Source organism: Marmota flaviventris, chromosome 8, assembly GCF_047511675.1.
Source record: "Marmota flaviventris isolate mMarFla1 chromosome 8, mMarFla1.hap1, whole genome shotgun sequence".
Lineage (NCBI taxonomy): Eukaryota > Metazoa > Chordata > Mammalia > Rodentia > Sciuridae > Marmota > Marmota flaviventris.
The window spans coordinates 107,764,945-107,779,691 of record NC_092505.1 but is presented as its reverse complement, the minus strand read 5'-3'; the positions used below and the strand labels follow the sequence as shown (position 1 = coordinate 107,779,691).

Here is a 14,747-nt window from a genome sequence, read left to right as displayed (position 1 = left end):
GTCCATCTACAAACTGTATAGTTTTATATATGTATAAAGTTCATGAAGGCTGGGGCTGGGGCTCAGCGGTAGAGCACTCCCCTAGCTTGTGCGAGGCGCTGGGTTCAATCCTCAGCACCACAAAAAATAAATAAGTAAAAATAAAGTACAACTACAAAAAAAAAATATATATTTTTTTAAAAAAAGCACCCTTTGCCAGGCGCAGTGACATATTCATGTGAAAAAATTCATGAAGGCTGAAAACACATATTGCACAAAAGGGACTTTTCAGGAAACGGTGACACATGCAATACATAAGAAGATAGTTTTAAATGGCTACCTGAGACGTCACTTGATGCTGATCGAAATATGACAGAAGTTGGAGTTTTGTGAACACCGTCTCCAGGGTTGGAAATGTTTCTTGTTTGTTCTTTCTGGCTTTTTGCCCTTCATCCCCAACTAAATGAACATAAAACACATAGGTTATTTTCCATTTACTCAAACTCCTGACTTTTTAAATAGATACTTTTCATTATCTAACATCATCATTGATCCCAGGCTGAAGAGCTCACATCAGTAGTTGGGTATACAAATTGCTTTAAAAATGAAGTTAATGTATTAATTCAGTCCTTCCCTGGGACAAAACCAATACATAAAACCAACAGACTTGAGTTCATAGATCCAGCTAAGAAATCCAAAACACACCTCTGTTTCTGCAGATAGGCTCCATATACCTAAATATAACAAACTGCTTAAAACCTCATGTAAAAGGATGCAAAGTACTCTTGGAAATTTACATCCACTTTTAAAAAAAATAAAAAAAAGGTAACAAATTAGTAGTGGTTCTTAATATTTATTTGAATGATATTTGTGTGACTAAAATATAGTCATAATTATATATTTCCCCTATCTATTTTAGGTTAACTTGCTTTCATAACATATATTATTGATCTTTTGTTGCTTAATTTTCATTTGAAAATGTTTAAGCCCTGATATTATTGGCCTTTTAAACAAATAGTTCTAATAAAATTCATTAATGTTTTCATGCAAATGCAGAAGGAAGTCTGAGCAAGTTCAAATGAAAATGCTACTAGATTGGAAATTCCTCTGGGTAAGACCTGGCTGATCTAACAACACTATTAATGGCTTGGAACCATAAAACCTTCCTTTTTTTTTGTTTTCTTTGCAAGGAGGGGGTGGGGAGGGGTGGGGAGGAGTGGGGAGGTTGAGGGCAGAAACCTCTGAGAACCACTGAGCTACATCTCCAGCCTTTTTTTTTTTGAGATAGGGTCTCATCAAGTTGCCAAGGTGGGCCTCCAACTTGCAATGATGCTGCCTCAGCTTCTGGGAGTTGGGAGTTGCTGGGATTACAGGCAGGCACCACCACACCCAGTATCAAAATCTTATTTTATGTTCCCTGAACTGAAATAAATGCTAACACAAGCTCTTTTCTCCCTACCAGTCTTCATTTTTCCAGGAAAAAAAAGAGGAAGGGTAAATTTCCATTACTTTGAGTATAACTGGCCAGCCTCTGGTGCTCATACTAAATGACAAGCAATGACTTCACATGCAGGCTGTTAACCAGAGGAGACTTACTGCATCCCTGACTGACATCTTTCTGGTTGAGGAGTTTTATCTAAAATGAAGGAAAGACAGGAGGATGGAGGAGGCTGCTTGCGGTGGGTTTCCATTACTGACATCTCAGAAGGCACAGAGAACAATGGTTTTCCAAGTTCAGGGGCTAGAAGTGCCTTCACTTCAGGGACTGCTACAAAGATAGCACAGACAATAGTCTGGCTCTAAAAACCATGAAGGAAGGAAGCTGAGTCCACATGAATGGCCAACCCACTTCCTTCCCTTCCACCTCCTTCAGCCTTCCAAACCCAGACTCTACGCAGACCTGGGTACCCTCTGCAAGTCATTGAGACTGAGCCGCAGGACTTTCACCTAAAGGAGACAGTGACCCCATCCCCTTTCCAAGCACACCAGCAGAAGTTTCAAATATTGTTTGCTAGCTAGTTTCAAGGCTTCTCAATTCAATCTTCTCTTGAAACTCATTTCCTCTTTTCTCTAAGAGAGAAAACAACCCAATAATATAAATAGTTTTCTCAGAGCACTTTCCTCTGCAAGCTCTAGAACACCAAGAGTCTCATTTGCACAGCTCGTGGCTACTCCCACCAAGTGCGGGTGCACTGTGAGGCCCTTCCCCAGCTGTGAAAGGGGTGAGGGAAGGTGAGCCAAGCAGACCAAGGAGACACGAAGCCCTTTTCATGCCTGTACACACCCCTTACTGGAAGAAAGAGAGGCTGTTTGGATTACTTGTGCTGTTTTGGATTACTTATTCTCTCTAGGAAAGATCTAGAAAAATAAGCTCTAGTAATTTTGCCTGTTAAAAAATTAAGACTGAATGCCCCGTGGAGAGGTCCACAGCAGAGTGGCCAGGGGCTGAGAGGTGGCTTACGCCACAGGCAGGAAGAAGGCTGTTTGAAAATGTAGACATTCTTTCTTCATATTCCTGAAGGATTTGGAAAAAAAAAATGAGTGGAAGGGATGTATATGTGTGTGTGTGTGTGTATGTGTGTGTATAATGATATCATATTTTAAATCATATGACTGCATAATGAAATAAACCTTGAAAAAGCAATTAAGCAGATCTGAAAAGGATAACTACAAAGGTCCAATTGTGCAAGGTGATGACACCACATAAAGATATGGCTTCACTATAAAAACTACAAAAAAAACACAGAGAAAGAATTGCAAGTGACAAGGCCATTACCTGCAAAGGCCTAATTTTCCCTTCTAGCTGAGATTATCTGGTGACATTGTGGCTTCCATACCCACTGAGTTCCTCTTCTGAGTCACTAAGAACAGACCAGCAATTACACTGTGATGGTTGTGACTGTCGTGTGCGCGTCAGTGCCCACAGCAAAGCAAACTGCGAGCCGGGGTAATGGCAGAAAAGATATGGGGAGGGGGAGCTCCTCTAGACTGGGGTCTTCCCACTCCGCCTCAGGAGTCCCTTCATTACTACCTGGAAACTCTGGTCCAGATGAGAAAGGTACAGAATAAAAATCACCTGCATCTACCTTTACACTATGGCCTGTTAATTCAAAGACTGCTACTAATGGACTCCAGCTCTAAATACTTAAATGTGCTTATTCATATTTCAATGTGACAGTCATCAGTGAGAGGAAACACACTGGAGACAGTGACACAGAGCATTTTGATAAACGCTGCAAAGAGGGGGGACAGCAGGCCCTGCGGGAGTTGTGTGTGGAGGCCTTACCGCCTGTCTCTGTGGTGCTCTTCTTGTTCAGGATTTTCAGGATGTCTTTGGTGATCTTCTTCAACTGGTGCCGGGCCTCCTCGCGCTCCTTGCCCACTCCGTAGAGGAGGATTGTGCGCTGGTTACATTCATGACTCGAGGACTCATCCTGAAAAGCGGGGGATGTGGTTGTTCTGAAACTGTGCACAGGGCGGAGCTGCCCAGCTCAGTCTTGAATCCCAGAGCAGCACCTGCAGCCGTCCCTACCCTGTGGGACGCCTCCACCTCCACCAGCCATGGTGTTCCAGTCTGGAACTTGCTAAACCTTAAGAAAAAGGTGTCGACCGACCTGCAGTCTTCATAGGAGCATTTGATGTGGGCAAACAACACAGAGTAAGTTCTGACTACTGAAAAACTTTTCATTATTTAAGGCTAAACATGGTATTAATCTCATATCATGTAACATAACATCCAGTTGAACTTTTTCATAAAGGAAAATGGTATTTCTTACTAAGTTTGGTTTTAGGTATGCAGTGATGGTTTATGTTTCATATTTAGAGAAAAGTCCTACTAGGATTTTCAATACTGTAGCAAAATATTTCATTTACTTCTGACATGACGGTATGAGACATTTATATTTATTTTCAAGTGACAAAACAGTTAGGAGCGGGGGTCTCATTGGTGTGGTGGCTGATCCTAAGCCGCACCTGTTCTGCTGCCCCCTCACTTGCCTAGTGACCCTGCCCCACCCCAACAGAGAATGTGGCTCTTCTTCCCCCAAGGGAAATCATCTGGTCTTGGCCTTACAGAAGCGCGGATACACACACCACGGGGTGCCCAGCTCAGCCAGGGGAATATCCACCTGGCTGTGGGCGTTTTCCTGGCTCCCCAGCCCCGGCCCTGGCCTTCCCTGGCCCTGGCCTTCCATACCCTCTGCAGCCCCGCCCTTCATATGCCTCCTTTGCCATCGCCTGGCACATCTCTGTCCAGGCCAGGCGCTTTCCCTGCTGCCCAGCATTGTATTCTGAGGAGCTTGGGGGAGGAACACTTCTCCTGGGGACACAAGGGCACTGTGTCACCATTAGTAATGGCCGCAGCCAAGAGTGGCAGACTCCAGTGCCTGGGGCCCCAGTTGCAGGCCACTTACAGGGACTTGGCACCAACAGCACTTTGCCTCTGCAGACGTGAACGGAGCCTGTGCGTCCTGCAGCTATCACGTGGCTCTTTGCCTCCTCTATTCTGTCCCTCATTCCATGTGCAACGCCTGCCTCAGGGCCATGCCTCTTTTCTGTTATACTCTGCTAGAAGCCATTTACTTGTCCACCTTGCTCATCTATCAGGGAACTTGGGCTCAAATCTGAAAACTACAAACCTCGGGCAGGGCCCATCCTGTACCCTGGCAACTGCTTCCAGCTAAGGCTTCGTCAGAAGACCCTAACATAAATGTTTGTGTGCGGGGTGATGGGAAGACTGACCAAAGTCAACTCTACACGGCAGGCACCTCGGGCAAGACAACATGCTACAGACCCTGCCGCAGAGCCAGAAGTCCACACGGGGATGGTGGGGAGGAGGGCGATCTAGAACGGTCTCTGTGCTCATCACGACAGCACAGGACACTGGGCCGCATGCTGCACCAACAGCAGCCCAGCCCACAGTGATCGTGCCATGGTCACACCACTTGACAGCTCTGTGACCTGGTTAAAGAACCTTGTCCACTCTCAGTTCCTTCCCCTGAGAAACAGGGTACCACTGCCTTGCTTGTTGGTGTTCTGTGAGTGCCACTGAGATACAGGGTGTGATGTGAGATGGTGGGAGCCTCCTGTACACGGCTCCCAGCAGGTGGTTCCCAGTCTGGGTTCCGCCCTCACCCTGCTGCATCACTCAACATTCCCCAGAGACCCTAGCATGGCTCCTTCCTTTGCTCTTCCTGCCTAAAACACTACCAGCAGCCTCCATCCATCACCCCTGCTGAAAGGCTGTGCACAAGTGCAGTGTCAGGTCCTCCACTCTGTCACCCAGTCACTGAGAGCCTCAGCACAGAAGGACAGGGAGGAGGGAGGAGAGCCAGAGCACTTCTCACAATGTCACTTGTTCATTTCTAGGTGTCTGTTCATTTCTAGGTGTCTCCCCAGTTAGAACACAGCTTTGTAAAAGACATATCTTGCCTGTTTTACTCATTCTTATGTTCTTAATAAGCACCAAGGTGGCTTTAATACCTGCTGAGTACATCACATAAAAAACTACATGGGCAAATGAATATATAGCTAAAGGGACTGAGCAAGAATGAAGGTAAGAACAAAAAACAGCTTTATAGGAAACTTCACTTGACAATTAAGTGCAGACAAAACTGTGGGCAAGAAGTGAGGGAAAAATAGAAAGTGTGAGCAAGAATGTTTGCAGGGAGCTGGACTCGCCTGCACCTGCAGCAGCTCGGGAGGTTGAGGCAGGACAGCGAGGTAGAGGTCAGCTGGGCAACTTATTAAAGAGTGTGTCTCATTTAAAAAAAAAAAAAAAAAAAAAAGCGCTGGGGAGGGTCCTGGGAATGTAATTGGTAAGGCAGCCCTGGGTTCAATCCCCAGGACAAAAAAAAAAAAAAAAAAAAAACAGCATAGAGAGCAAAGCCAGCTGTGGGGACAAAGACCAAGAGGAATCCGAAGGACCTTAGGGAAGGGTCAGGTGCCTGGGTCCAAGGAGTGAATGTACATCTCACTGGATTTTAAGAGGGAACCACTTGAAAAATTGATCAAGGAAATTGAAAGAGAGAAAAAGAGACATCCTAAGGGCTAGGAGGACGTTATCTGTGCCAGGAAGTGAGGGTGATTGGAAGTGGACCACAGATGTGTTTGTGTTGGTGCCAACTCAGGGACCCTGAGTCGAGCCCAAGCCAGTGTGGCAGATCCAGCAAGGTGCAGGACATCCACATTCCCTTCAGGAGGGGTACAGAGCCGAGAGGGCAGGACATGCAGAAGCCACCGTGGACGCACACAAGGCCTCAGAACTACACGTACAGTCACAGGCAGGCTCTTGAGAGCCAGGGAGCAGACACAGGAAACAGGATCGACAGTGCTGGACCAAGCTGTGGACAGGAGATTCTGGGGACCTCAAACAGAAGCTGCTCCAGAGCCACAGCAGAAGGAAGCTGAAACAAGGGGTGAAGACCGCAGTGATGAGGGAGGTTGGAGAGGTGACCTGCACTGAGGAGGACGGCGTGGGCAGCAGCATCAAGACAAGGTCCACTTGGCCACCAGCAGCAGACGCTGGTCCCTCAGCTATCATTAAAATCTAGAACTGTCCTTAAAGGACATCAAGATCGAAGAGCAAACAACTGATGAGGAGACAGGAGGTGATGGGCTGGGGTCTGCGTGAATGTGGAGAGACAGAGGGACCACATTCAGGGAAAGAATGACTGCCATTAGAGTACCAGCTTTCAGAGAGAGCCCTCTTGCACATCGCCAAGCTGCTGTTTTTGAATAGGTTACAAGATGTGTGTATGTCAAATGTTGCACAAGTAGAAGACAGGAGACTCTTCACATGGCAATTTATATCAAATGAGAAGAAAGCCAAGCTACAAAAGGAATCAAACGTTCCCCAAGGCACCGGTGGGTTCCAAGCTTGCAGGGTTGCAGGTAACATGTAGGATCTGAGATCACCTCCAAGGTTTGCTCTATGGCTTATCTCCAAGGGATACAGTGAGTGGACAGGAAAGAACCACTGGAGAGGCTTCAGAAGTCAGGTCCACTCAGGCTGGCCCACCCAATGCAGGTCAAGTCCTGTTGTCTCGGCCCCAGACCAGTCACTCTCTCTCCCCGCAGCTACCACTTGCACCCACAGAGACTAAGGTGAGCAAGGAACTAGGGGGGTGCACACCCGAAACCTGGGGAGCTGAGTGCCCCATAGGAACAAAATGCGTGTCTTCAGCCTAACACCCCTGGAAGGAAGGAGGAGGGCTATGGTTGAGGTCTTCTGGGAGCCACTCGAACCACTTTAAAATAAGTGATTACAGATGACTGAAATGTGTGTGTGTTCACAAAGATGGTGGCGAGTCTATGGCAGCTGCTTGTTTAATAATCACAGAATTCAGAAATTACTAAAGTAGTAAAGAAAAACAAAAACAATCCCATTTTGAATGTGCTTCCTTTTATGCCAACCACTTGTGAAACAGATGAAATAGATGCAACTGCCCTGATAAAACGCTGCATTTAGCACTTCCCCAAAGTCCTTTCCTTGTTACGTGTCAACATTCAAATGGAAACCTGCGCACACCCTGGGAGAGCTGCAGGGCACCCTGCCACCTCATCTCTACAACCTCATCTCTACAAAAAGGAGTAAACACAGCTTTAAGAACAATAGCTTGGGCTGCGGCTGTGGCTCAGTGGTACAGCACCCGCCTCGCAGGTGTGAGACCCTGGGTTCAATCCTCAGCACCACATAAAAATAAATATATAAATAAACAAATAAAGATATTGTGTCCATCTACAACTAAAAAAACATTAAAGAAAGAACAATATCTTTCTTAAAAATGTTTATTAAAACAAAGAGCACTTACAAGATGCCTTTGAACATTATTTCTTTCAGCTCAATCTCTCAATGTCTCTCAAACTAATGTCTCTGGAAGAAAATAATCTCAAATGAATGTTGTGCCAGTAGCAAGCCCTCGCAGCTGGCAGGAAGAGGGTGTGTGGGTGAGGAGGCTGCGCCAAGGCACAAGAAGGCCGCAGCTGCTTCCCATCAGGACACCTCTGAGGGAGCGACCTTGCTGTGGATCTAGGGAGCAGGAGACAGGTCTGACTTGGTTACACGGGTCTTGTCCTACATCAGCTGAGAGCCCATGGTACACTAGTCCTCTGCTGCCAAGCAAAAACCAAAGGAAGGAGCATTCTCCCAGGCTGAGTACCCGTGCCCGAGGGTCTTTTGTGAATCTAACTCACACGCTCATACTCCAGGGGAGAAAGCTATGCCAGCTGTTGCAGTGACACCTTGCTTTAAAACATGTCCTGTGCCAGGTGCTGTGGCGCTTGCCTATAATCCCAGCAATTCAGGAGGCTGAGGCAGGAGGATCTCAAGTTCAAAGCCAGCCTCAGCAACAGCAAGGTGCTAAGCAACTCAGTGAGAACCTGTCTCTAAATAAGATACATAAAGGGCTAGGGATGTGGCTGGCTCAGAGGTCCAGTGCCTGAGTTCAATCCCCAGTACCAAAAAAATAACTAAAAATTAAAAAATTGTCTTGTGAAGATGCTCATTAACATCACGAAGACCACAGCTAGAGCCATAGTCTGTTAGAACGAAATGAGCCCAAGAGCTGATGGAATGTCTCATTATAGCTCCACAGTTGGTTCCACAAGGACCACAGAATCTTGCCCTTCCAAGGAAGGGCCCCTGGGTTCACAGCAATCCTAGCTGAACCAAATACTTTTAGATGAGCAGAAAGTGACAAATGTCTTCAATGGATGTGGTAAAATAAAAAAACCAATTAAACCACTTGAAAATAAAAGTTGTTCATTTTTCTAAACCATCTCAATCAGAGAAAACAACCAAACTTAGCCCTGTTCCCAGTGGCACATGACAAACCGTGGATGGTGCTGAGGTTTATCATAGAGGCTGAAGCGGCCACCTGGCTCTGCTGTATGGTATCAGGCTTTTCCAACCTGAGACACTTTCACTTAAAGACTGGACTCACTTTCAGGGTCAGGTGGCTTAAACGGGCATCTGACAGTCTCCAGTGAGAAAATATTGTAAGAGAGACTTCATAGCCGTGTGTGTGTGTGTGTGTGTATGTGTGTGTGTTGTGTGTGTCCATGTATGAGCACAGTGATATTTACAAAAAGGTAAAAAGCAGCAACAAGTCTCACCCTCATTTTCACCCCTATCTTTTCCCCATTGGTTTAAAAGTTAAAAAACTCTCTGCAGTAGGAACACAGGATGCCTTAACTCGAGGTTATCCTTCCCCCAAACTCAAAGCTAGGTAAAAAGAAACTTTAGAATACATTTACATGTGAGATCTCTTCAAGAAGAGCAGGAAGGATGCTTTCTGGAGCAGCCTGGCAATGCACATAGCTGCTTCCCTAATGTAATTGTAGACTCTGACCATTTATAATGGCAGGAAACTGCTTTGCCTACAAAGGAGCTAATCAAACACAGATTTAAAATAATGACATTATTAACCAGAGGAAAAAACCAGGGTGAGAGGCTGTACGTCCCTAGCCAACACACATTTGGAGTTAATGTTATTACCTCTTAGCAGGTAATAGATCACCCAGCGTTGGGCACAGTGTGTTTTCAGGGGAGGAGGCAAGCGAGAAAACAAGCCTGCAGCCGTCTGCAGGAAGCAGACTTTGAAGGCTCGATTTCAACATGGAATTATAATTTGCAAGGAAAATAACCCAAAGAACTCCAATTATTATTAATCAGCAACCCTATGGCAGGTTCCAACAAGAAGCTATAAGATTTCAAATGGCTTTTAGAAAATGACTTCTCAGCCACCCTTGCCCCCACATTTTCCCAGGAAATAAAAGCAGAAGTTCTAAAAGCAGACAGATGGAAGTTCAGTGTCTGTCTAGCTTTGGGGCAACAGTGTTCAAGGTAACCTCTGATTTGTGAAGTTCTTTCTTCGTCTCTCTCTCTCTCTCCTTTTCTCTCTAGAACGCCTTAGATTTCACTGATGAAAACTCTGCAAATTCTCCATCACAAAGACGATTGACAACTAAACTAAGACGCTAACAGGAAAATATCAGAAGCCAGTCTGAAAACTGTACGGAGGACCATCACCGGAGACATTCGAGTCCCGCAGTGTCAGCCCCGTAACCAGGTAATGTTCTACCGAGAGGTCCTGGACGGCATGTATTCACACTGGGGGTGTGTGTGTGCATTTTGTCACAAGTTTTTCTTAAAATTGAAAATCTAAAGTAATAATATAGGTACAAATTTGGAGGAAAAATTAAAATACAAGCCATATTAATGATATCGGGGACAATAGTTAAGCTCTACACTAAAAAACTTATGCAAAGCATGGAAAATAAAATATACACAGCTTTACTTATTTAATCTTGACTACAGAATGATACGCATATATGGAGGGAGCGGAAATTCTTGGTATCAAGAATACTTTTTTAAAAAACTTACATTCTATGCCAAAGGAACATTCCCAAACCAGAATTGCTAACTCTGCCAGGGAGCAAACAAGAGCAAGAAAAGAGCAGGAACATGGGGGGACATTCAGTGAACACCTATCCTTGAAATGCTGGGGTGCTGGTGACATTTAGCTATTCCTTTTATTGAAATGTTTAGTAGGTGGGGAAGGCATTAAAAATTAAAGACATACTGGGACAACAGGATTCTTGTTTTATTTTATACAAGGATGGACAGAGGAAAAAAAGAACCTGTTAATATAAGACGGAATTTAGTGTTACCTTCATTTGTTAAATATCTTACATGAACGATTTGTTTTTAATTTAGATATTTGTGTTGTCAACATAATCATGTCTGAATACCAGGAACAATTTTTATTAAATTCAGTTCTATTTGTCTGTGATGAAACAGATTGCAAACTTCATCAAGTTTTGCAACTGAGATGAGAGACAGCACATTCAAGTCAGTGTCAGCCTTCTCTATGGCAGCCTGTTGTGGTGACAACACAAGACCAGACAACCTGGTTTCATTTCATCTTAGCTGCAATCATACACCCCATCAACCTAGGCAACCAGCCCTGGCTGTTCTGAACAAGCCGACTGATGACCACTATACAGAGACACTTCCTTTTTTATTTTCTATTTTGAAATTTAAACTGAATGATATTCAGGAAATGTACATAAGACTTTAAATATACTCAAGTTGAAAATGAGATACAGGTGGATGGAAAACATCTGCTACTAAATGATGTGTCTCTGTGAGGCCAAGGTTTTAAGGGGTGGCTGAGCCATGCAGGGGTAGGAATGTCCTCTAGCATACAGGAAAATGCTGTCGCTTCTTCTGTTCTGGCCTCAGATTCAGTATCTTCCTTATCTAACAGGTTTCCCAGAGTGCTCCAATCCCGTGTCTTGCTGCTCTCTAAGGTCCTACGGGCAATTGCCACTCACCTCTCCCTCAAGCCCTTAGAGTGCAGGGGCCAGGAAGGAGGCTGGTGGGGGGGCAGGGGGCCACAAGCATAAACCCACAGGCAAAGGCAGGACGTGGCCTCTGCTGCCTGCTCTACACAAACGCAGGTGGCCACTGAGAAGGCCCAGGGCCTTCTCCCGCTGCAGGCCAGAAGTACAGAGTGCCTGCAGAGCAGGGTAAGTGCTGCAGGTCACCTGGCCCAGCTGGGGACGCAGTGCTCGCTAAGGAGAAATATTCCAAGACTCTGCTTCCTGTGGTCCTACTAAGAGTCCCAATGAGCACCAAAAAAAAAAAAAAAAATCAAGTTTGGGGGAAGGGTGGGGGGTAATAGCAAAACCAGCTCCCTGGTACTAAAACAAGCCTCCCCTGCCCCCTCTCCAGGTGGCAGAGGAAATGCTACCCAGTGACAACCTCACCTTGGCCCCGGGCAACAGCAGCGTGTGTGCCCGGAACTACAAGATCACCCAGGTGCTCTTCCCACTGCTCTACACCCTCCTCTTCTTCGTGGGACTTGTCACCAATAGCCTGGCGATGAGGATTTTCTTTCAAATTCGCAGTAAATCCAACTTCATTATTTTCCTTAAGAACACAGTCATTTCGGATCTCCTCATGATTCTGACTTTTCCATTCAAAATCCTCAGTGATGCCAAGCTGGGCCCCGGGCCCCTGAGGACCTTTGTCTGCCAGGTCACCTCCGTTGTGTTCTACTTCACGATGTACATCAGCATCTCCTTCCTAGGCCTGATAACCATCGACCGCTACCAGAAGACCACCCGGCCGTTCAAGACATCCAGCCCCAAGAGCCTCCTGGGCGCCAAGGTGCTCTCCGTGGTCATCTGGGCCTTCATGTTCTTACTGTCCTTGCCCAACATGATCCTCACCAACAGGCGGCCGAGGGACAAGAGCGTGAAGAAGTGCTCTTTCCTCAAGTCGGAGTTCGGGCTGGTCTGGCACGAGATCACCAACTACATCTGCCAGGTCATCTTCTGGATCAATTTCCTAATTGTCATCGTGTGCTACACGCTCATTACTAAAGAGCTCTACAGGTCCTACATGAGGACGCGGGGGTCCAGCAAGGCGCCCAGGAAGAAGGTGAACGTCAGGGTGTTCATCGTCATCGCGGTGTTTTTCCTGTGCTTTGTGCCTTTCCACTTCGCCCGCATCCCCTACACCCTGAGCCAGACCCGGGAGGTCTTCGACTGCGCGGCACAGAACACCCTGTTCTACGTGAAGGAGAGCACCTTGTGGCTCACCTCCCTGAATGCCTGCCTGGACCCCTTCATCTATTTCTTTCTTTGCAAGTCCTTTAGGAATTCCTTGATAAGTATGCTCAAGTGCCCCAGTTCTGCAATGGCCCCATCCCGGGGGGACAAGAAGAAAGCAGAGGGTGCTGATGACCCAAGCGAAGAGACTCCAATGTAAGCAAGTTCCCTGGGGGACAGTCTCAGTGTGCTGGGGTCCAGAACTCCTCCAAGGAAAGCACCCAGCCAGCCAGGACCCTCACCAAGTAGTGGCGGAGTCAGTAGTGATGACTCCTGGAAAGAGCAGCAGAGACTAAGGGAGCCAGCTTCGCATGCTCCCAGCAAGCGAGGCTACCTAACCCCATGTAGCTCCCTGCAGGACAAGCAGCGTGTTACTGCCATGCTGCATGTAAAGCAGAAGCCAGGTCTGCAGAGCTCCTGCAAAGTGGGTCACTCGCTGACACCTACTGCTAGCTTCCATGTGTCAGTGCTCACAACTGTGTGTTTTATAACCCCCTGGAAAAGAATGACCAATCTGATATAATCCCCTGACCAAAATGACACCTATTAAGGTAGAAGTACATCCAAGACCCCCAAACCAAACCCAGACCTACTGTGAAACCTAGAAAAACTTCAGTGGGTACACAAAGCATAATAACCACTGGCTCTTAACATGAACAAAATCCACAGACTAAACTAATTGAAATGGTATTTAATGGAACTGAATTGTTTGAAATGTTCATTAAGACAACAGACTTAAGGCATGCCGTTCCAATAAAGAATAGGCACAGCTAAGAAAATCATTACAGAAAGGACAGTCACTTTTATGATATAATAAAACTAAAAGAATTATTTGTATTTCCTTAACACTAGAGAAGAGAGTTTTACTAATATATTGACAACTTCGATGAACACAATACCATCATTGACACTTAATCTTTATTAACTGGCTTCTAGAAATACTTGCTACTTGAGTTAATAAAACATTTTCTCTTAGTAAGAAAAATGAACAAAATATGATTACAAAGTCGTACGGTGTAACTACTACATGAAAGTGAGTGAACTGTTTGGAATCATATATTTGTATTTGTGTGTATAATATAAAACTTTATATTAACCTTATCACTTTGTTGGAATTTCCTTTTTCAAAGTTACTAGATACCATGACTCCTCCCACCCCCAACACAATAACATCAGACACCTCATACACTTAAGAAAGAACTGCTGCAAACCTGTTTTATCATGTCTCAGTGTGCAAAATGTCTCTGAAGACAACGTGTCACCTCAGTAAGTTCACAGGCCATACCTGGGAAGTCTGATTTCACACAAGCCATGCGGGATCCGATTGGTTGTTTTGTGGTGGTAATGGGGACTGAACCTAGCAGCACTTGACCACTGAGCTCCATCCCCAGTCCTTTCCACTTTAATATGTGACAGGGTCTTGCGGAGTGGCTGAGGGTCATGCAAACTTGCTGAGGCTGACCTCAAACTTTCAATCCTCCTGCCTCAGTCTCCTGAGTTGCGGAATAACAGATGTGTTCCACTGTTCCTGATTTTTGTAAATATATTTTTACTTCTAATTGACACAGTAATGGTACATATTCATGGGGAAAGTTGTGACATTTTACTGACTGTATACAATGAGTACTAATTAGATAAAAGTCTAAGTACATAGCAAAAAGCAGTTCACATCACTTATCTCAACTACTTATCATCACCAGAGGTGATTTTCAAACAGAAGATGGCCTCGTACCAATATGGAAATTCCAACGTCAGGGGAAAGTAGAACAGTGGAAGTCTGCTGAACTTCCGAGTCATCCAAACCCACCAGACTGCTGCTGGGTTAGATTTCAGTACAGAGCTGAGCCCATTCAGCTCCCTAAGTGGTGTCCACTCTGGAACACCCACACTATCCTTCTGTGGCACTGCTCTCAGTGAGCACTGGATGTCAGCAGAGAGGCACAGAGATGTGGGCCAAAATCACACATGTGCCATCTACTGCTGGGCGCTGAGCAGTGGTCAGTCCTGCCGTGAAGGTTCACTGTTATATCAGATGCCCAGTAGCCATGCTCTGTGAGAGGAGTGCATACAATACCAGGATATATGATACCCAGGTGCTGGAGACTATGATCAACAAACCTTATTTTGCCTATGCATCGAAGGACACTCAC

General features: G+C 45.6%; 2 protein-coding genes across 5 annotated transcripts in view; one reads left to right on the top strand and one right to left on the bottom strand.

Annotated features, from left to right (window-relative positions):
* The window catches only part of P2ry12 (purinergic receptor P2Y12), a 42,282-nt gene extending 28,584 nt beyond the window's left edge, over positions 1–13,698 (top strand). For 2 of the 3 annotated variants that reach the window (XM_071615523.1, XM_071615524.1), the window contains exons 2-3: positions 9,884–10,049; positions 11,717–13,698. In XM_071615523.1, coding sequence (XP_071471624.1) covers positions 11,729–12,757 — 1,029 coding nt within the window. In that variant the 5' untranslated portion in view covers positions 9,884–10,049; positions 11,717–11,728 and the 3' untranslated portion in view covers positions 12,758–13,698. Of the gene's footprint in view, positions 1–3,296; positions 3,638–9,883; positions 10,050–11,716 lie in introns of all 3 variants that reach the window. The other variant, XM_027934059.3, reaches the window with a different exon arrangement.
* The window catches only part of Med12l (mediator complex subunit 12L), a 263,138-nt gene that overhangs the window by 60,951 nt on the left and 187,440 nt on the right, over positions 1–14,747 (bottom strand). For both annotated transcript variants that reach the window (XM_027934055.2, XM_027934056.2), the window contains 2 exons: positions 3,266–3,413; positions 320–438 (listed from right to left, as the gene is read on the bottom strand). In XM_027934055.2, the coding sequence (XP_027789856.2) occupies positions 320–438; positions 3,266–3,413 (267 nt within the window). The remainder of the gene's footprint in view (positions 1–319; positions 439–3,265; positions 3,414–14,747) is intronic.